Source organism: Cherax quadricarinatus, chromosome 30 (genome assembly GCF_038502225.1).
Source record: "Cherax quadricarinatus isolate ZL_2023a chromosome 30, ASM3850222v1, whole genome shotgun sequence".
NCBI lineage: Eukaryota > Metazoa > Arthropoda > Malacostraca > Decapoda > Parastacidae > Cherax > Cherax quadricarinatus.
In genome coordinates, this window is record NC_091321.1 from 2,252,956 (window position 1) to 2,277,089 (window position 24,134).

The 24,134-nt window shown below is 38.3% G+C and overlaps 1 protein-coding gene across 10 annotated transcripts in view; it reads left to right on the top strand.

The window, feature by feature from the left end:
* The window catches only part of Nf1 (neurofibromin 1), a 644,633-nt gene that overhangs the window by 171,320 nt on the left and 449,179 nt on the right, over positions 1-24,134 (top strand). For 9 of the 10 annotated variants that reach the window (XR_011392599.1, XM_053781766.2, XM_053781772.2 and 6 more), the window contains exons 14-17: positions 377-569; positions 2,112-2,153; positions 17,334-17,407; positions 22,996-23,151. Coding sequence is in view for 9 of the 10 variants with exons in the window: in XM_053781766.2 (XP_053637741.1) it covers positions 377-569; positions 2,112-2,153; positions 17,334-17,407; positions 22,996-23,151 (465 nt within the window). In the remaining variant the exon portion in view is untranslated. The remainder of the gene's footprint in view (positions 1-376; positions 570-2,111; positions 2,154-17,333; positions 17,408-22,995; positions 23,152-24,134) is intronic. The other variant, XM_053781767.2, reaches the window with a different exon arrangement.

Below are 24,134 nucleotides of genomic sequence, written 5' to 3' on the forward strand. Positions count from 1 at the left end.
CTTAACTTAGATTTAGTCTTTTGGCTTACGAGGCCTATTACTGATATATCTTATGACCATTTTGACCTTTTTGACTTTTGTGTTCCTTTCAATAACAGCCTTTTCCCATCTTTGTATAGGTCATAACATATCAACTCCATGTTAATTTTAAAATAAATTCTGCTCCAAATACTGCATGGTTGTAATTGATATTTTAAAACTGTGTTTATCTTTTAGTTTTGTTCAAAATAATGTGTATACTATGAGTTTTTCAGGTAAAATCATGACTAATTCATCTGATTAAGTAAATGTAATAAGGTACAGTTTACATATAAATTATTTTTTTCTTGTTTACTGACATGTTATTAAATTTAATGAGTGATGGTACTGATGACAGGTTGTGTTTCTAATGTACCTGTGGAGTATTGACATGGATGCTGTGTTGGTGGCCATGTCATGCTTTGCCTTGCTCTGTGAAGAAGCTGACATCCGTTGTGTGTGGGATGAAGTCACTGCAACGGTCACCTACCTCCTCCCTAACTATCATGTTTACCAGGAACTTGCTGCTGCCTCCACCATTCTTACAACAGGTTAACATTATCTGTTTTCAAATCCGATATTTTCGTTGACTGCATGTACAGTATTTCCATAAATGTTTCACTGTATTATACTGCTGATTGATAAACTTTTTATCAGCATATAGCCTTGTCATGTAGATGTTAATTCAGGGGCACACCTTTTATCTCTTGAATTCATATGAAAAGATTAATAAATATCTTATACAGCACTCAAGTTTTTTTTTTTTTTATTGTCTAGTTGTTTCATTTTTATTCTTTGCTATCATGTGGTTATGGATATTTCTTGTAGAATAATGCACTATTAATAGTATTCTCTTTACTTTGTAAAAGAGATGGCAGTCACTAATATGGTGGGTTTTCTCTTGAATAGGAATAACTTTTTTTATAATCTGACATATTCAGCATGGCCTCAACAGCAGCATTTATATTCAAACTTGGTTTGAGTCCATAGTGATAATAATAGAAGTGATGTTAAAGCTAGTTATTACTCCAGTTTAAAAGTCCACTGTCCACTAAGTGGACAGCGAACTTTGTAATGCATAAAGATATGAGTGAGTGAAAGGCAGTTTTTTTCTGGGAAGAAAGGGTCATCACATCGCCACAAATACCTTCAATTGCTTTCAGTGTCAGGCTTTATATTAAACTTCATTCCAGTAGTTTTCAGAATTGTTTCCCCAAAATGTATCCCATTTGTGTATACTGTATTTTAATAAAATTTCTAACAGGTACTCTTAGATCTCCTCCTGTATACAACACAGCATGTTGGGCAAACCTGTATATATTACTATTCTCAGCATTTTAATGTAACATAACTTTTGTATATGTATTTCCTGATGTGTACAATTGGCTTTACCTGGACATTTAGCCTTATTTATTTTCGTTGAATATAGAGTCAGTTTTTTCCAATGTTGTGTATCACTGCTGTCATGAGTATTTTCTGTTATGATGCTTTTGAGATTTCATGATACTTCTCAATGTGGATCATTTTATGATCCTGTAATGCAACTGACTAATTGATTAAAGCTCTTCAAGGTAAGTGCTATGAGCTAATGAATATGAGCTACTCTTTTCATCCTTAGATCAAACTTGCTTACCTTCCTTTCTGTATGACCCCTATAGACTTTGCCTTTCCTCATGAATATTGTGATAATTTATTTAGGTTTGTCTAGCCACTATTGATTTGTTTTTGAATCAGAAAAAATATATATTGAATGTCATATTTTTTGGAGAATGCAATTAAGGGATTTTTGATAGTTTCTAAAGCTCTAAGATAATTATAAAGTTGCTAAACAGTGCTTGGATATTTTCTTACCTCATTTTAGGGCTGTTTATTGACATTCATTAATGTTTTGGTGATGAAATTGACTTTTAATTGAACATAAACTTAAAACAATTATTAGCACTCTTACAAATGTGCAGGTACTTACAAATGAAGTTGTATGTGTAGTGAATGTGTATCGTGCAGAGTACTGCTTGATACACATTATTTTATTGTGCTTCTTGCTATGTGAGTTATGCATTACAATGAACTCTTGCTTTGTTCCTCTAATGCAGCATCTTTGGAATCCAGAATTTTTAGTCAACAGCACCATCAGGGTAAGAATAGTATTTGTATGTACTTATATATATGTATGCAGAATAATCACTGTGAAAAAAAAGTAGAATTCCAAGCTCTTTCGTGACTTCTCACATTATCAAGGAACTATAAAAATACAGTAGGGCCCCACTTATGCGGCGGGTTAGGTTCCAGGCTGTCGCCGGAAAGCAGACATCGCCGGAAGGCAGAACGCCATTTTTTTCCATTTATAAATGCATATAAATGCCAGACAACAAGTTTACACTAAATTATATTAAGTTAGTAATAGAACTAAACATTAAAAACACACAAAGTAAAATACATTCACAGTAAATTCATTACTTACCTTAAAGTATTTGTAATCTTAATGTAGGGAGAGAGGTGAGTAGTACTTATTTGTAGGAAGTCAGGTGCAGGTAGCCCAGGTGTAGGTAGCACTGGCTCACTGTCTCACACTTAATATATGATATTTAAAATATCCCAGAGAGGTAAAATACACATACAGTACACTCATTATTTACCTTAAAATATGTGGTCTTAATATAGGAAGAGAGGTGAGTTGTATTTATTTGTAGGAAAGTCAGTGTAGGTAGCCGGTAGGTGTAGCCCGACTGGGCTACACCTACCGGCTACCTACACTGTGGCCCAGAGCCGTATTATTAACATCGACATACCTTGTTCACTGAATTTAATAATTTCTAACATCTACCTTTAGATGCCATCATAAACGAAGGTAGAAGTAATGAATAATTCATGCCGAAAATTGTAAACAAAAGCAGTGAGGGAGTGGCTGGGCCAAATGCAGATTCATACACGTTTTCTCTGATGGCTGAGCAGAGAAAACATAATGTCCCTCCACCTGGCTACCACACAGCTCCACAAGTATTATTATCAGAGCACACATAAAATATGCAATAAATGCCAGACAAAAAGTTTACACTAATATTAAGTTAGCAATAGAAATAGGCATTAAAAACACAATAAAAGGTAAGATACACACAGAGTACACTTATTACTTACCTTAAAATATTAATATTAATGTGTAAGAGGTGAGTGGCAGGGTGTTTATTGAATAAAATCAGAATGGCACACCATCATCCTCTAACTTGGCACTTAAAGCAAGAGGCTTACGACTTCATTAATATTCAATAATACTAACTAAATTTATGCTGATCTAAGATGAGTTAAGTAGGATTATGCTAAATTATATTACAATAATTTTGGTAAGGTTAAGTTAGTGTTCTGAGTTACAGTGCAAAATTAAAAAGTTGTTTACTATGTTAATTTACATAAATATATATTGCAGTGCATAAGGTAAAATTTTTGTCAAGAACTATTTTTCTAGAAGTTTAGCTTGTATGACTGACTGCTCATAAAGCATGACATTGCCAAGATTGCTGGTCTCTTCTTTCTTTCTCATTAACATGTAAGATGTCGGGTAAATCTTGTTACCTTTACATCAAATATGCACTACACACTAAAGGAAAATGTCCATGTGATGAAAATGTCACTAACAAGGACCTACAAGACTTAGTAATTCTTCTTATAAATTGTTTAATTTATATAAATTATGTCAGAAAAAATAAGTTACTATATTAATATTTGCTAATGATGCCACAAAGTCTTTGAAATGTAAGAAGTCAGAATATCTACTAATCCCTGCAGGAAGCTTTAGATAAATTGTGCAGTAGGAATGACATATGGATGATAGAATTTACCTTTGAACTGGTTACACCACGTGTATATGATCATATGGACAACTAGGCACACTGTATGAATGTATGTACAGTACAGTGGACCCCCGACATTCGATGGCATCGACATTCGATGCATTTTAAAGCAAAAATTTCACCTCGACATTCGATGGAAAACCCAACGTTCGATACGATTCGTACAAGACGTGTCCACGTGTGGCTTGAACTGCCCCGTGTGTGCCAGTGTTTACAAGCCAGCCGGTGTGCGCGCATCTAAGGATACATTCGGTACATTCCATATTATCCATATTATCACTTTTTTGGTGCTTGTTTCTGCAAAATAAGTAACCATGGGCCCCAAGAAAGCTTCTAGTGCCAACCCTTCGAGAAAAAAGGCGCTAATGACTATTGAAATGAGATAAATGCAAAGTATGAATGTGGAGTGCGTGTGTTGGAGTGCATGATGATTTGGTAAAGAAATTGCCTGCAACTAGTGGTGATTTGAATGAAGTTAAGGCCAGCAAAGGTTGGTTTGAAAGATTTAACCCTTTCAGGGTCCGTCCCGTAGATCTACGGCTGGTCGGTGAGTGTCCAAACCGTAGATCTACGCCAAAATTCTAGCGCCGTCAAATTTAGCGCGAAAGCGCTCATAGGCCTACATATGAGAGAATGGGTCTGCGCCGTGGGTGTGCGCCATAAACAAAAAATCTAGGCGCCTGCATAGCATTGTGGGAACGCCGGCTCAGTCACCCTTGTTCACCATGCCTCGTCGCAAGTCAGCTCTCACTCCCCGGAAAATTGGGACTCTCCTCTTCCTGTCTGATAGTTCTGACACTGATGGAAGTGGAAATGAAGACGAATTCTACGGCTTTGATAAGTTAGTGACCGAAAATAATGACCAGGATATCGATAATAGTGCAGAAAACCCCGACGATCCTCGACCTTCTACCTCTGGTGTGGGCACTCGTGACTCACCGTCGGGTGTTCCTAAACGTAAGAGAAAACTAATATTTTCCTGTGGCCTGGCCTCTGACTTCAGTAATGACGATGATTCTGACGTGGATTGTGATTTTATTGCGCTCGACGATCATTCGAGTAGTGATAGTGAGGAAACATATTCACCAGTGAAGCGTCGGTATGTCCGCCGCCGCATGCGCTTGGGTAGTGTACCCTATGCTGTGCCCAGGGGACGGAGTACATCCCGGAGTACATCCCGGAGTACATCCCGTGGCCCTACACCCGTTTTAGGTAGTGATAGTGAGGATGATGTAGCTACACTTGGCATGGATGGGCCAGAGACATCAGTGGATGGTGTTAGTGGGGCTGGTGGTGGTAGTGGCACCGCCATGCGTGACTCGCTGTGCCACGCGGGAACCCATGCTGCTGACTCGTCAGTTCAAGGACAAAGCGGAGCGTCACCCACCAGCCCGCCACAACCACCCGTACAACCAGCCTATGATGTCCAGTATCCACCAGCAAACCGTATCTGGGATTGGCAGCAAAATCCCAATTTTGTTCCCAGCCCTCACCACTTTGATGACTCGCAAAGTGGAATTCTACCTACCTGTCCCCTTGGAACCACGGCCAATGAACTGGAATTCTTTGAATTATTCTTTGACCAGCCATTGATGGAAATTATTGTCAGGGAAAGTAATAAGTATTTTCAGTACACCATGGCAAATACGATCTTATCACCACAGTCAAGACTACACAGGTGGAAAGAGACGACTGTTGCAGAAATGTATTTGCTTTTTGCAACAATAATGCTTATGCCTCACGTCTATAAGCATAATATAAAAGCATACTGGTCCACAGATCGGCTAATTTGTACCCCATCCTTCAGTGAAATAATACCAGTGAACAGGTTTATCTTACTGTTACGTATGTTGCACTTCTCTGACAAAACCAGGCCTGACAGAAGTGACAGGTTATACAAGATTAGAAATGTTTTCATGTATCTCATTCAGTATACTCCATTCAAGAATCTTGTAAACGAGTTCAGGTCGCGTTAGCCACTATACTTTTATCCATTCAAGAATCTTGTAATTGACGAGTCTTTGATTTTGTTCAAAGGTAGACTGTCATTCAAGCAGTATATACCGAGCAAGAGGAACCGCTTTGGTATAAAATTGTTTGTACTCTGTGATTGTGACAGTGGCCTGGTGTTGGATATTGTTGTATACACGGGTAGTAAAACATTGAAAGATACCAAGATGTTATTGGGTATATCAGGTGACGTAGTGAGAAACATGATGGCACCTTATCTTGGTAAGGGCCATACATTATATACCGATAACTGGTACACAAGCCCATTACTCAGTGATTTCATGCGAGTGAACAAGACAGATGTGTGTGGCACAGTGCGTTCTAATCGTAAACATATGCCCAGGCTCAACGCAGGTGTTCGTGGTGATGACGTGCAGGTGTTTACTGCCAATGACATCATGGCATTACGGTGGCATGACAAACGAGATGTCACATTGTTGACAACCATTCACCGTAATGAAATGCAAGACAGTGGCAAAGTTGATCGAGTGACCAATGAACGTATTCGAAAACCAGTGACAGTGATTGATTATACACAAAACATGCGCTTGGTTGACAAGTGTGACATGCAGATTGGTTTTGTTGACTGTGTTCGTAAGAGTTACAAGTGGTACATGAAACTTTTCTTCCATCTCATGGACATTTCAATGCTGAATGCATATAATATGTACCAAATAAAGACTGGTAACAGACCCACCGTATGGTGAATTTTGTTTGTCTGTTGTCAGACAACTCATAATGAAGTACCAGGCAACAACACCTGCAATACAACATGGTCCTCGAATTCATCACAATATACCCAAGCGTTTGAGGAAAGAAGGTGATCATTTCATAATACAGCTTCCTTCAACTCAAAAGAAATTTGCTCAGAAGAGATGCATTGTCTGTGCACAAACAAAACGACGGCAACAAAGACGCAAAGACACTCGGTTTATGTGTGAGGAATGTAAGGTGCCTCTGTGCATGGTGCCTTGTTTCAAGGAGTTCCACAAGCTCCAGCAGTTCTAAAACCATGTCCAGTGATTGTAAATATGTAAATATATGATAGAACATTAGTATTATACAATATTTGTGCATGTTTATTGTAATAAACAACAGTGGTAAACAATAATATGATAATAACTTTAGTGCGGTTATTGTGTTCAATACAGTGAGTTTATATATATACATTATATACAGTATTGGTCTCTCAGGCCCCAAATGTTAGTAGGAATAGAAAAAAAATGGAAAAGAAAAGAAAAAAGAACTAAAACAACAAAATAATATAATACGCGTATGTGGAATTCGTCGATGTTGCCGCCACCACATCATTTTCTACAAACTTCTTGGCACTGTATCTCGGTAAGTACTGATCAGATTCTAATTTTTTTTGTTTTATTACCTTCACAAAAATATGCTCTTTAATTCTGTAAGAAAAAATAATTTTTTTTTTTTTCAAAATTCCTTGGACACTGGTGCGTGACTTCAGATTTTGGCCTTGGACCCTGAAAGGGTTAAGAATCGTAGTGGCATACACAGTGTGGTAAGGCATGGTGAGGCTGCCAGTTCAAGTCCTAATGGAAGGGGATTCTCCTTCTAAACACTAACACCATCCACACTCTTCCCTCCTCCCATCCCATCAATCATCACCAGATCTTCATTAAAGGTAAGTGTCAATTATTCTATTGTTATTAATCTATTGTTATTGTTGTTATTGTAATTATTCTATTGCATTAAACTTAATATTTCATGTAGTAAAATTTTTTTTTTCATACTTTTGGGTGTCTTGCACGTATTAATTTGATTTCCATTATTTCTTATGGGGAAAATTAATTCGACTTTTGATATTTTTGACATTCGATAGCTCTCAGGAACGGATTAGTATCGAATGTCGAGGGTCCACTGTAATTTTAATTAACCACAGTACACTTTTCAGTTGTCTTGGATCATGCCATGACCTAGTCCCTCCTAAAAAAAAAATCCTGACCTTAATGTTGCCTTTCCATCCTAGTTTAATGATGTACCTCACCCTGAAACACATTTAATATGATAGGGTTAATAGAAAAATGACTCTGGTGGGATATTATTGAAGTTGTAAACAGGTCACATTGCAACTAAACAGACAAACTGTTGTAAACTTGGGACAAAGAAAAAGATCTGATGGTAATTGCCGTTAATGTCTAAGGCCACAAAGTTCGGCTGTAGAAAATGTTTTGCTGCAGAATGAGGTTTATCAAGTCACTAAACAAAACTCAGTCTTGAGTGAAATGCATAAAGTAAAGGCTTGGTCTGCATTGTCATTATAGCCAGTAAGTAAAGAAACAGATTGACACCGAATCACACATATACAGTAGTGACGATCACATTTGGTATATTAGTACGCTTTAAAGTAGCTTTCATGTACAGTGCTCATCATTAGAATACACCCCCCTCCCCCCATTATGACCACAAAATAGGTCATTTCTTGTGCCTTGGGATATCCTGGAGCCATTTAGGGAGTGATTAATACACATTCTTCAGGGTATTGTGTGGTAACTATCCCCATGAACAACAGATTTTGTGGTGTAGCAAGGAGCACTGTCTTGCATAAAAGCTTTGTGCCACAATGCATGAAAGATTTTGGAAAATAATAACAGAGCACTTCTAGGCATGTTATAACAGTTAACGTTTGTGAGGACATTTATCGAGGCTTCCCAGAAAGTACTTTTGGTGTATGTGTGACATGAACACTGTTCTCAAGGAACCAATGCAGCCAGGTCCCAATTGGGCACTCACACTCATCAGTGGCTTCTAGTATTTCCTTTGTAATCCAATGAGCTCTGCAATTATCTCTCGTGCCAGCAATTCCTGCCCATATTAGTTTGGCAATAGCCAAAAATGTTTGACAAACTTTGCACTGAGGACCACATAGCACAGGGGTACCATGGACACAAAACTGCTTATCTCACACTCCTAGAAGGCTCTTAAGATTCAGATAGTAGCCTTCAGGAATCCTGAGATGTCTTGCTTCAAGTTGCAAGGCCAGCATAATATTTTGTCTCATTGACATGTCTACCAGGGTAGGGTATTACTTTGGACATTGAGGTATGCTGGGCACATTCCACTTGGAATAATTTAATGATGAGCATTGTTTTTGGATGGAGAAATATTTAAAAACTATTTCAGTAGCTACCACAGTAACTATGTGAAAATTATTCTGAACTTAGCACAATAAATTTATATCATTGATATTAACTCTTTCAGTGGCTGTCACGCAGAACTACATCAATGACGCCAGGGTCCCTCCGTGTAGTTCTATGTCACAAGCTCGGCTCACTCGGATAAGCTGCGGGTGGTAAATTTTGGTCTAGATATGAGAGAATGGGTCTGTGCAGTGAGTGTGCACAATATAAAAACATCCTGCCCCATGTGTTGCATTATGGGAATATAAATCTCTGACCATGTACAGTTTTTTTTTTTTTATTATCACACTGGCCGATTCCCACCAAGGCAGGGTGGCCCGAAAAAGAAAAACTTTCACCATCATTCACTCCATCACTGTCTTGCCAGAAGGGTGCTTTACACTACAGTTTTTAAACTGCAACATTAACACCCCTCCTTCAGAGTGCAGGCACTGTACTTCCCATCTCCAGGACTCAAGTCCGGCCTGCCGGTTTCCCTGAATCCCTTCATAAATGTTACTTTGCTCACACTCCAACAGCACGTCAAGTATTAAAAACCATTTGTCTCCATTCACTCCTATCAAACACGCTCACGCATGCCTGCTGGAAGTCCAAGCCCCTCGCACACAAAACCTCCTTTACCCCCTCCCTCCAACCCTTCCTAGGCCGACCCCTACCCCGCCTTCCTTCCACTACAGACTGATACACTCTTGAAGTTATTCTGTTTCGCTCCATTCTCTCTACATGTCCGAACCACCTCAACAACCCTTCCTCAGCCCTCTGGACAACAGTTTTGGTAATCCCGCACCTCCTCCTAACTTCCAAACTACGAATTCTCTGCATTATATTCACACCACACATTGCCCTCAGACATGACATCTCCACTGCCTCCAGCCTTCTCCTCGCTGCAACATTCATCACCCATGCTTCACACCCATATAAGAGCGTTGGTAAAACTATACTCTCATACATTCCCCTCTTTGCCTCCAAGGACAAAGTTCTCTGTCTCCACAGACTCCTAAGTGCACCACTCACTCTTTTTCCCTCATCAATTCTATGATTCACCTCATCTTTCATAGACCCATCCGCTGACACGTCCACTCCCAAATATCTGAATACGTTCACCTCCTCCATACTCTCTCCCTCCAATCTGATATTCAATCTTTCATCACCTAATCTTTTTGTTATCCTCATAACCTTACTCTTTCCTGTATTCACCTTTAATTTTCTTCTTTTGCACACCCTACCAAATTCATCCACCAATCTCTGCAGCTTCTCTTCAGAATCTCCCAAGAGCACAGTGTCATCAGCAAAGAGCAGCTGTGACAACTCCCACCCTGTGTGTGATTCTTTATCTTTTAACTCCACGCCTCTTGCCAAGACCCTCGCATTTACTTCTCTTACAACCCCATCTATAAATATATTAAACAACCACGGTGACATCACACATCCTTGTCTAAGGCCTACTTTTACTGGGAAAAAATTTCCCTCTTTTCTACATACTCTAACTTGAGCCTCACTATCCTCGTAAAAACTCTTCACTGCTTTCAGTAACCTACCTCCTACACCATACACTTGCAACATCTGCCACATTGCCCCCCTATCCACCCTGTCATACGCCTTTTCCAAATCCATAAATGCCACAAAGACCTCTTTAGCCTTATCTAAATACTGTTCACTTATATGTTTCACTGTAAACACCTGGTCCACACACCCCCTACCTTTCCTAAAGCCTCCTTGTTCATCTGCTATCCTATTCTCCGTCTTACTCTTAATTCTTTCAATTATAACTCTACCATACACTTTACCAGGTACACTCAACAGACTTATCCCCCTATAATTTTTGCACTCTCTTTTATCCCCTTTGCCTTTATACAAAGGAACTATGCATGCTCTCTGCCAATCCCTAGGTACCTTACCCTCTTCCATACATTTATTAAATAATTGCACCAACCACTCCAAAACTATATCCCCACCTGCTTTTAACATTTCTATCTTTATCCCATCAATCCCGGCTGCCTTACCCCCTTTCATTTTACCTTCTGCCTCACGAACTTCCCCCACACTCACAACTGGCTCTTCCTCACTCCTACAAGATGTTATTCCTCCTTGCCCTATACACGAAATCACAGCTTCCCTATCTTCATCAACATTTAACAATTCCTCAAAATATTCCCTCCATCTTCCCAATACCTCTAACTCTCCATTTAATAACTCTCCTCTCCTATTTTTAACTGACAAATCCATTTGTTCTCTAGGCTTCCTTAACTTGTTAATCTCACTCCAAAACTTTTTCTTATTTTCAACAAAATTTGTTGATAACAGCTCACCCACTCTCATTTGCTCTCTTTTTACATTGCTTCACCACTCTCTTAACCTCTCTCTTTTTCTCCATATACTCTTCCCTCCTTGCATCACTTCTACTTTGTAAAAACTTCTCATATGCTAACTTTTTCTCCCTTACTACTCTCTTTACATCATCATTCCACCAATCGCTCCTCTTCCCTCCTGCACCCACTTTCCTGTAACCACAAACTTCTGCTGAACACTCTAACACTACATTTTTAAACCTACCCCATTCCTCTTCGACCCCATTGCCTATGCTCTCATTAGCCCATCTATCCTCCAATAGCTGTTTATATCTTACCCTAACTGCCTCCTCTTTTAGTTTATAAACCTTCACCTCTCTCTTCCCTGATGCTTCTATTCTCCTTGTATCCCATCTACCTTTTACTCTCAGTGTAGCTACAACTAGAAAGTGATCTGATATATCTGTGGCCCCTCGATAAACATGTACATCCTGAAGTCTACTCAACAGTCTTTTATCTACCAATACATAATCCAACAAACTACTGTCATTTCGCCCTACATCATATCGTGTATACTTATTTATCCTCTTTTTCTTAAAATATGTATTACCTATAACTAAACCCCTTTCTATACAAAGTTCAATCAAAGGGCTCCCATTATCATTTACACCTGGCACCCCAAACTTACCTACCACACCCTCTCTAAAAGTTTCTCCTACTTTAGCATTCAGGTCCCCTACCACAATTACTCTCTCACTTGGTTCAAAGGCTCCTATACATTCACTTAACATCTCCCAAAATCTCTCTCTCTCCTCTGCATTCCTCTCTTCTTCAGGTGCATACACGCTTATTATGACCCACTTCTCGCATCCAACCTTTACTTTAATCCACATAATTCTCGAATTTACAGATTCATATTCTCTTTTCTCCTTCCATAACTGATCATTTAACATTACTACTACCCCTTCCTTTGCTCTAACTCTCTCAGATACTCCAGATTTAATCCCATTTATTTCCCCCCACTGAAACTCTCCTACCCCCTTCAGCTTTGTTTCGCTTAGAGCCAGGACATCCAACTTCTTTTCATTCATAACATCAGCAATCATCTGTTTCTTGTCATCCGCACTACATCCACGCACATTTAAACAACCCAGTTTTATAAAGTTTTTCTTCTTCTCTTTTTTAGTAAATGTATACAGGAGAAGGGGTTACTAGCCCATTGCTCCCGGCATTTTAGTCGCCTCATACGACACGCATGGCTTACGGAGGAAAGATTCTTTTCCACTTCCCCATGGACAATAGAAGAAATAAAAAAGAACAAGAGCTATTTAGAATAAGGAGAAAAACCTAGATGTATGTATATATATATATATATGCATGTGCGTGTCTGTGAAGTGTGACCAAAGTGTAAGTAGGAGTAGCAAGATATCCCTGTTATCTAGCGTGTTTATGAGACAGAAAAAGAAAACCAGCAATCCTACCATCATGCAAAACAGTTACAGGTTTTTGTTTCACAGTCATCTGGCAGGACGGTAGTACTTCCCTGGGTGGTTGCTGTCTACCAACCTACTACCTATAACCATGTACAGTATTTAGTTTAATAGTGATTTTGAGGTCTTTTTTAGGATGGTTTTTATTGTTTTATTGGCTGTTTCTTGGTATCATTTGATAGAATGGAAGATATGTTACTGAAATAAAGACGATTTTGGTTAGTTTCTGGACCAGAAATAGTTTGGAATTGGGCTCAAATTAGTAGAAATATTTGTTTTTTGCCAATTTTCCTGAGGATGGCTGGACCTCTCCTACACCCTCTGGTCTGTTTTATGGGTTTTTAATAGATCTGATTCAGTTATTGGGTTTCATAAACCATAAGCAATCATTCCTAGTTATATTTTATTATCTGGGAAATAGAGCTAAATCTTCATTTTTGTGTGATGATGAATTCTGAATGGAAGGCAAGTGTAATATGGGAGACACCTAGGGATGTGATAAATGAACAAAGAAAAAGTTATTTTAGTGGCAGGAATGTCTGCAATGTTTATTTTGCACTGTTTTTAATTTTTTTTTTAATTTTGTGTAAAATAGGCCAAATTACAGAATTCTGTGCACTTTATAGGATAGTTGTAATAGTTAAATTGGCAGATTCTTGTATTCATTCAGTAGAATGGAAGACATACTGTACAGGTCCGCCATCACAAATCCGGCAATCAGTTATTCGGTTCCTTCAGTTATTCGGCACTAATTTTGGCTAGCATAATTTCAAATTTCCAGGGTCGCCACACCAACCTGCTGGTACTGTTTGGTGGCGCTACTTGCTGCATAAGTCATTCCAATTTCTTTTTCTCCATTTATTGTTATAACCTGCTTACTTTTAGCCCTTGCCATGGTTCCAATGAATAAAAGAAATGCTTCTCATTATGTAAAGCACCGACACAGTACATTATCCATTAAAGATAAGGTGGCTTGGAAGCCACTGTTGGTTGTCATGAACTCAGTCTCATAATGCAGGAGAATATGCTTTATTATTACACTAATATCAACACTACAGCTTATTTGCCTATCACAATTGATCTAATATGACATAATAAACAATATAAATAACATAAAACATGTTAAATACTCCAGAATAAATAATATTTGGCATAATACCGAGCAGTTCGACGGAGGTATGAAGAGGATATGGTATACAAATACCATTCTCCTATCCCTGTCTTGGTGGCTTATATTAGAGAAAACAGAGTATAGCACAGGGCTAACTGTGATATACACTCGTACTGCACCATAAACCTGAAACAAAAAAGTTATTTTATCTCTATAGATTTTCACACATAGCAGCACATGTGTAGAGACCCTAGGATAACCCAAAAAAAGTCAGCGTGGCTTATTTTTAGTACCTGGCTTGGGTTAGCCATATATGATTTTTGATAAATATTCGATTCCCAGCCAGGGTAGAAACATTAGGCGTGTTTCTTTACACCTGTTGTCTATGTTTACCCATCAGTAAATGGGTACCTGGGTGTTAGCCAACTAGTGTGGGTGTTATCCTGGGACACTAACCTAATTTTCTTGAAATACTCTGCATAACGAGCTGCTTTCTATATAGTAGTTTGTCACTGATGTCAGCTAGGCCTGTATACCTTGTACATGTACGTGTAGTAAATAAAGATATTATTATTATTATTATTTATTATCACACTTGTTTGTTGGGTTATCTTATTCAAACTTGGGCAATGTATGATGGAAAGATACTTCTTCATGTACACCAAAAATGAAAGAAATCAGACCATAAATAGCTGAGTTCACTTCTCAGCCATTAGCGGCCGCTTAGCGGTATATTTTTGTATGGTTTTTATGGCTATATTCTCATTTTTTTGGTCTCATTTGATAGAGTGAAAGATATATTACAGAAATAGATATGATTTTGATTGCTTTCATGATGAAAAGTACCTTGAAATTGCGCTCACAGTAGCGAAAATGTTCTATTTTTTAGCGAAGCTCAAGAGTAAACAAATGACGTCACCGTCCAATACTTGTCCGCCTGTCAGTCCAAATTCCAATACGGAGTCAAGAATGGCTTAACATTATTTATACAATTATTACAATAATGCAGTAGTCTGCATAACAGTAAATCTTCTATTTTTTTTGTGAATAAAAATTCTAAATGAAAAGCAAGAGTAATATAAGAGGGGCCTGTAGCCGTGACTAATGAACAGAGAAAATGTTATTTTAGTGCCAGGAATGTCTGCATTGTTTATTCTGGACTTTATTTTGAAATTGGCATCTGTTGAAATTTGTGTGAAATCGGCCAAATTGCCAATTTCTGACCACTTTATTGGCTAGTTGAAAAAAGTGAATGAGCGGTTTCTTGTACTCAGTTGACAGACCAGAAGTAAATAAGTGTATTAAGGTATACACAAATACAGTTACATAGATTATCATACATAGCAGCGTATGTATAGAGAACCTGGGATAACCCAGAAAAGTCAGACAAAGTGACTTATTTCCATTACCTGGCTTCGGCTTGTCATATATGATTTTTGGTAAATATTTTTTTTTTCTCGGTTGTTTGTTAGGCTCTCTCATTGAAACTTGGGCAATGTATGATGGAAAGATGCTTCTTAACGTACAACAAAAATAAAAAAGACGGACGATAAATAAGGGAGTTAACTTCTCAGCCATTAGGTGCCTCTTTGCAGTATATTTTTGTATGTTTTTATTGGTTGTATTCTCATTTTTTGGGGCTCATTTGATAGAATGGAAGATATATTACAGAAATAGACATGATTTTGATTGCTTTCATGACGAAAAGTACCTTGAAATTGAGCTCAAATTAGCGGAAATGTTCGACTTTTGCCGATGTTCAATGAACTGTGTAAGTCAAGTTGGTTAATTTTATTAAGTGTATTCTAACCTAACCACTCTGTAATTCGGCAAACTCAGTAATCCGGCACACTACAGGTCCCAGTGATGCTGGATTTGTGATGGAGGACCTGTACTAATGAAATAGATAGGAATTTGGTCGAATGGAGCATTGGAATTGATTTAAAATAGAACTTGAAGTTGACAAAATTGCAGATGAGCAAATCCCAAACTGCTAATTTTGCATAATTTTGTAAGTTTTTCCGTCAAATTATGTACGTTTGGTGTTATTACCAACCTTTTTTTTTTTTAAGTGAACACTGGGAGTAATATTAATTTTGGGGCTATGGACTGTGATAAGGTTAAGTGTTACTTAATAAATTTAGACATGCCTAAAATAGGGTTAGTAGGATCAAGCTAAATCACATTACTGTACTTAAACTTTAATTAAATTAGGTGAGGTTAATTGCTTGGGTTTGGTGCAAAATGAATTTTTATTTTCAGTAGACCCTCATATTAAATGGTAATCAGGTTCCTGAAAATGCCATGTTATATAAAATCCATGTCATATAAACTGAAAAACTTATGGGAAAAATAGGGATATGTTCCTGGTACCATCCCCCCAGAAGTCAAACACCATTTTTTTAGACATCCAGATCTTAGAAAAATAGAAATGATAATGTTGTTTTTTCATCACTTTTCTTGAGTAGTTACATTTGAATGACTTAATCACTCCCTGATCCAGTGGTTGTATTAAAGATGTTGTATTTGGAGGTAAAAATACAATTTGTGGGATCACATCCAGCAAAGCTTCTGGATGAGTACGGGAATTATCAAGAATGAAGAGAGCCTTGAATGCAAGGTTCTTGCTGTGCAGGTAAAACTTGACTTCAGGAATAAAGTGATGCTTAAACCAGTCAATAAATATTTCCTTTTCATTCATGCTGACAGGTTTGACCTCCAAATTACTGATAAGGTCTTTTTATCTACACTTTTCAAAGCACGAGGATTTTTAGAGCAGTAAGTAATCATGGGCTCACACTTGAAATAACCTGATGCATTACCGGAAAGAAGCAAGATGAAGCGATCCTTTGCTTCCTTGAAGCCCAGTGCAGCCCTGCAGAGACAGTGGTCTCACCCACAGCCAGGCGGAAGTCTGAGCTAGGGAAATATCCCGTTGGCGATGCTCCAAGTTTTTACCCTCCCGCAAACCGAACCATGTTAAGTTAATTTCACGAAGTGTTGTATAAAATTATGCTGGAATTTGTCAGTAATGTAATAACCAAAATGTGCTAAATAAATCTGTGTAACATGAGGGTCTACTGTAATTTTAATTAAAAAAAAAATTCATAAATTAGGCAGTTCTGCCTAATTATTCAGTTCTAGTTAGAAATACATATTTTGGAATAGGATTAAAAATTCTGACAATTTACTCTTTGATAGACAGACATATGATACCTACCTATATGATTATAATAGGAGGATGTTTTAAAATCATCCTTTGGGAGAATGAGAGACTAAAATTGGTAACCTGATAAAAAAAATTTATGCTGAAATGCCATTAGAAAATATCTCTTCATGGAGTGTTGGATACCAAATGCTCTAAAATAAATTTTTCTGTATAGCTATATTAAATGTTTTTCTACACACAGGTAGAGCTGCCCTTCAGAAACGTATTATGGCTCTGTTACGCAAGATTGAGAAATGGACACCCGGCTGCCTTTATGTGAGTTTGAGACCATTAAAAAATATTTGTTATAAATAGGAGATAATAGTTATTTTTTTCAAATTAATGAATTTGGAAATAAATTATAGATATAAAAGCAAAGAAAGGATTAAACGAAATTATAGTGATACCAACACTCTTATATGGGTGTGAAGCTAGGGTTGTAAATGCTGTAGCGAGGAGGTGGCTGGAGGCAGTGGAGATGTTGTGTCTATGGGCAATGTGTGGTGTAAATATTATGCAAAGAATTCATAGTGTGGAAATTAGGAGAAGGTGTGGAGTTAATTAAAGTATTAGAGGGATGAAGAGGGGCTGTTGAGTTGGTTTGGTCATTTAGAGAGAATGGAACAAAGTAGAATGATTTGGAAAATGTATAAATCTGTAGGGAAAGGTAGGCGGGGTAAGGAAGGGGGTAGAGGAGATTTTGTGGGCGAGGGGTTCGTACTTCCAGCAAGTGTGTGCGAGCGTGTTAGATAGGAGTGACTGGAGATGAATGGTTTTTGGGACCTGACGAGCTGTTGGAGTGTGAGCAGGGTAATATTTTGTGAAGGGATTCAGGGAAACTGGTTAGCCGGACTTAGTCCTGTTGGTGGGAAGTACACTGCCTCTACTTTAACCCTCAAACTGTCCAAACATAGATCTATGTTCGCTCGCGTAGTGCTCCGAACATAGATCTACTTTTATGGAGAAAATCAAGGTTGGAGCGCTACTCTCGCAAACATAGATCTACGTTTGGACAGTTTAAGCATTAAAGGAATGGTTTGGGATATTGGCAAGTTGGAGGGACGTCTAAGCTGTCGTATCTGAGCGCCTCTGCAAAGACAGTGATTATGTATGGGTGATGGTGAAGATGTTAAATGATGAAAGTTTTTTCATTCATTTTGGGTTTTTCTTTCTTTTTGGGTCACCCTGCCTTTGTGGAAAATGGCCAATGTGTTAAAAAAATAAGTAAATAAATAAAATCTTGAAAGTGTTTAACCTTTAAACTGTGTCCAACATACTAATACACAACTGATGAATGTGTCCAACATAGTAGTACACAACTGATGACTGTATCCAACATTCTAGTACTCACAATTTTATGTACAGTGGAACTTCAAATTTCGAACTTAATCCATTCCAAGAGCTAGTTCTAAATTCAAGATGTGTGAAAGGCAAAGCAATATTTCCCCTAAGAAATAATGGAAATACAATTAATCCGTTCCAGAAACCCAAAAATATTCACAAAAAAATACATTTTTTAGAGATTAATTATGTCCTGTGGGACATAATGTGGATTGGGTAAAGGATACTCACTTAGGCAATAATGGAGTATAATTAAAATGGAATATATGGGAAGCGCCCAGCCTGACCTACGTCTCCGCTTCCTAGCTTTAGACTGAGTCACGAGGTGGTTCCTAGGGGTGAGCAGGTTCAAAACATGCTAAGGTCAGCTGTAACAGTGAATAACAAGTGATTCACACAGACGGTTGGTAGTGAGTCACTACTGACACTGATAACTGGTTACTGGTACTGGTACTACTGTGAGAATTAAAAAAGAGTCGCAAAAAAATCAAGGGAATGAGAGACTGCTGGGCATAAGAAAAAAATGGTACACACAAATAAATGGGTAATTTAGTATACTGGGGTGAATAGCACTACATGAATTACAATAACGACAAGTACTGGAGAATACAGTGCTGAAAGAATATAGGGTAAAAAAAAAAAATGAATGAATTCGTACAGAGTGAATGTCTGGGGTAAGGAATAAAATACTGCACACAAATAAAGAATAAACTTGTACATTGCAAAATAATACTACAGGCAGAGAGTAGCATAAAAAAAACAGATAAAAATATAAAAATGAAACACGAAAGATGAACGATAACACTGAAAAATACAGTGGACCCCCGCATAACGATTACCTCCAAATGCGACCAATTATGTAAGTGTATTTATGTAAGTGCGTTTGTACTTGTATGTTTGGGGGGTCTGAAATGGACTAATCTACTTCACAATATTTCTTATGAGAACAAATTCGGTCAGTACTGGCACCTGAACATACTTCTGGAGTGAAAAAATATCGTTAACCGGGGGTCCACTGTAATGCAAAAATAATGAGTCAAAGAAATACTGAGTCTACACTGAAAACACAAGGCTTAGAGTACACAAGAAATTCACGTAAATGTCTCACACACACAAATGTCTTTAAATGCAAAGAAAACCGTCTCTAAAGAGAAAATTATCACTGAAGTCTGGAAGCAGTGGTGGACGGCAGTGACTGGTGATGGGAAGATGTGGTCCTGTGGACAGGCGATTAGTCCTACACTCACACTGTTGTCATCACGATGAGCACTTTCCGAAGACTCTCACACTTAGGCTTTTAACGGCGGCGCTCAGGTGAAACAAAGGTGAAGTACAGCTCTTGACCCAGTGTGTGAGCAGTAGAAAGGTGAACACCACAGGTAGTCTAGTGGTGGTGGCGGCAAAGGTGGCGGGCGGTGATGGTGTAGCAACCCGGCCCACTGGCGCGCACTGCCACTCAATACTCCAAGTGGCTTAAATTAAAACCACAATATAGTGTACAATTATGTATTAATAAATTTAAATAAAACGTATAAACGAACATTTTTACTTTATTGAAGATTGGTGATGGCATCTGGAAGATAGGGAGGAGGAGAGAGGGAGTTGAGGTTAGTATTTGGAAGGGGAATCCCCCTCCATAAGGACTTTAGGTATCAAAGCCCTCTCTGGGGTTACTTCCCTTCTCTGTCTTTTAATGCCACTAGGACCAGCCTGAGAGTCACTGGACCCCTGTCTCACAAAATAACTGTCCACAGTCCTCTGTTTCTGGCACCTTTTTAAGATTTCCCTAAAATAGGGAAATCAGCTTTCTTGATTTGTTCTTTCTTTGCCAGGATAGAAGCGATGGTCGACTTGTTTTTCCCGTACATCCTGGTAAGCTCAACAAGTTTCACATCACTCTCATACTTCTGTATTATTTCCTTCTTCACATCTGTGGTGTTTCTCACTTTCTTTACCACAGGGGTACCACTAACAAGTTTCTTTGGGCCCATGGTAGCTTATTTCACAGTCCCACAAGCACTAAACACAATGAATTAATCGTAAAATGTTTGAATGAGAGTGCATGTTATTGTTCACTCAAGCATCAACAAAACCAGACTGGCTCAAGGTGCCTGCGCGGGGATGCGGACAGAGCGGGCTGGCGGACAGGTCTGGTACCCGGCAGTTTGAGAATAAGGGCGAGTTCAATAATAGGGACAAACCTGGTTCGAAAAAAGCGGTTGATTTTCGAAGAGTTCGATATGCGATACGTTTGAAATTTGAGGGTCCACTGTACCACTGCCAGTATTTTTGACCTTAGCACAAAACTTTGGGTCTTCTAGTCTATTCATACATTTGAAAAAAAAAAAAATTGACCAGGAGGGTCCACACATTTTGTCATGGTTAACTACACAGGTGATGACTGTGTTCATTGTACAAGTATGCCTATCTAGTATAAGTAAACAATGAAACCAGGAGCTGTTGTTCCTCCACCAGCTTTCCTATCAGCAAACAGGGTGTGCAAGTAGCATGAAAATGACTTATTTATTCCAAATTATCACAATTTCATGATACTAACATTGGAATTCAGCCACAAAGCACACCCAGGATTACCTAGTAAATTCAAACTGTGATTTATTTCCATGCTTTGAGGAGTATTACACTTTGAAACATTTGAAATGTTATAAGTATTCCTTGTACATTGTGTTAGATGACCAAAATAGTATAAAAATAGAATAAAAATTATAGCGACGACCGACCTAGGCAGGGTGACCCAAAAAAAAAGAACATCCCCAAAAAGAAAATACAGTGGACCCCCCGGTTAACGATATTTTTTCATTCCAGAAGTATGTTCAGGTGCCAGTACGGACCGAATTTGTTCCCATAAGGAATATTGTGAAGTAGATTAGTCCATTTCAGACCCCCAAACATACACGTACAAACGCACTTACATAAATACACTTACATAATTGGTCGCATTGGGAGGTGATCGTTAAGCGGGGGTCCACTGTACTTTCATTATCTTTCAACACTTTGACCTCAGTCATACATAATCACTGTTTTTGCAGAGGTGCTCAGAATACAACAGTTTAGAAGCATATACATGTAAAGATACACAACATATCCCTCCAAACTGCCAATATCCCAGACCCCTCCTCTAACCCTTAAACTGTTCAATCAGATCGACGTTCACATGCGTAGTGCTACAAAAGTAGATCTACATTTTTTTACATATTTTCAAATATAACAAAAAAAAAAACGTAGATCATTTTTTACGTTTTCAAATGTAAAAAAAAAAAAAAGACGATCTACATTTTTATTCATACTTTTAAGTGTTGGAAAAACGTAGATCTACGTTTGGACAGTTTAAGGGTTAAAGTGCAGGCATTGTACTTCCCATTTCCAGGACTCAAGTCTGGCTATATGAAAATAACAGGTTTCCCTGAATCCCTTCATTAAATATTACCCTGCTCACACTCCAATAGCTCGTCAGGTCCCAAATACCATTCGTCTCCATTCACTCCTATCTAACAAGCTCACGCATGCTTGCTGAAAGTCCAAGCCCCTCGCCCACAAAACCTCCTTTACCCCCTCCCTCCAATCTTCTCGAGGACGACCCCTACCCCGCCTTCCTTCCCCTACATTTCCCCCATGTTTGAAGTGATAAAACATTTTTAAATATATCTAATATCATAAGAAGCATATGTACATAGTATTAAACATTAAAAGCAATTAAAAACAGAAAAACAATCATATCATGGCATTAAATTGTAAAATGGAAATATTGCTGGTGGGTATGATGGGAGGGGAATTGCAAGGTGAGGGAGGAGTGGGAAAGGAAAGGGAAGTGAGGGGTGGGATGGAAAGGAAGTAGGAGAAAGAGAAGGAGAGGAATGAAGGGAAGGATGGGAAGGCTAGGGAGGGAAGAGAAGGGAGGGGGAAGGAAGGTATCAGAAAGGAGATTTAAGCGGTAAGAAAGAATATTACAGGATTGAGTATTCTCTGCTGACCAGTTGCAGTGATAGTGTTTTTTTTTTTTCTATCAAACCAACCATATCCCAACAAGGCAGGGTGACCTAAAAAGAAAAATTAAAGTTTCTCTTTTTAAATTTAGCAGTGTATACTGGAGATGGGGTTACTAACCCCTTGCTCCTGGCATTGTAGTCGCCTCTTACGACATGATGACTTATCGAGGAAGAATTCTGTTCCACTTCCCCATGGAGAAGTGATAGTGTTGTAATGACAAAATTAGATAAATTATTTTGACTGTTGTATTCTGTACATTAAGGTATCAAAAAGGAGATTTAAGAAGTGAGAAAGGATATTACAGGATTGAATATTCTCTGCTAATGAATTGCAGTGATAGTGTTTTTTTTTTTCTGTCAAACCAACCATATCCCAACAAGGCAGGGTGACCTAAAAAGAAAAATTAAAGTTTCTCTTTTTAAATTTATCAGTGCATTCTGGCTGTCGTATACTATATCATCATATTATGGAAATAATTGTCTCAGGTGTGTTTTCTTATTTCTGGTTATGATGGACAGGCATGGGAAGACACATTTATCAACTGGGAAAATTCCACGAAGATGTTAGTATCATATCCCAAGGCCAAACAAGAGGAAGGGCAAATTTCTGATAGTTTTCCTCGTTCAGTGTGTAAGAGAAGAGCATCACACCAAAGCACTGAACATGAAATGGAGGTAAGACATGACTGGTACTCTTGATTTTTATAGTTGTTTGTCATGGAATGTGGTGAACATTAATTATTATCAGTATCTGCAGTAGCAAAAGAGGGGACAAAAGAGACTGTAAAAATTATAGGGGAATAAGTTTACTGAGTATACCAGGAAGAGTGTTCGGTAGGGTTATTATTGAAAGAATTAGAGGTAAGACAGAGAGTAGGATTGCAGATGAGCAAGGAGGCTTTAGAGTGGGTAGGGGATGTGTAGATCAAGTGTTTACATTGAAGCATGTATGTGAACAGTATTTAGATCAAGGTAGAGAAGTTTTCATTGCATTTATGGATTTAGAAAAGGCATATGATAGAGTAGATAAGGGAGCAGTGTGGCAGATGTTGCAAGTATATGGAATAGGTAGTACATTACTAAATGCTGTAAAGAGTTTTTATGAGGATAGTGAGGCTCAGGTTAGGGTGTGTAGGAAAGAGGGAGTATGGATGAAGTGAATGTTTTCAGATATTCGGGAGTTGATGTGTCATTGGATGGGTTTATGAAGGATGAGGTTAACCATAGAATTGATAAAGGAAAAAAGGTGAGTGGTGCATTGAAGTATATGTGGAGACAAAAAATGTTATCTATGGAGGCAAAAAAGGGATTGCATGAAAGTATAGTGGTACCAACTCCCTTATATGGGTGTGAAGCTTTGGTTGTAAATGCTGCAGCGAGGAGGTGGTTGGAGGCAGTGGAGATGTCCTGTCTAAGGGCAATGTGTGGTGTAAATATTATGCAGAAATTCAGAGTGTGGAAATTAGGAGAAGGTGTGGAGTTAATAAAAGTATTAGTCAGAGGGTTTGTTGAGGTGGTTTGGTCATTTAGAGAGAATGGATCAAAGTAGAATGACGTGGAGAGCGCATAAATCTGTAGGGGATGGAAGGGGGAGTAGGGGTTGTCCTCGAAAAGGTTGGAGGGAGGGGGTAAAGGAGGTTTTGTGGAGGGGGCTTGGA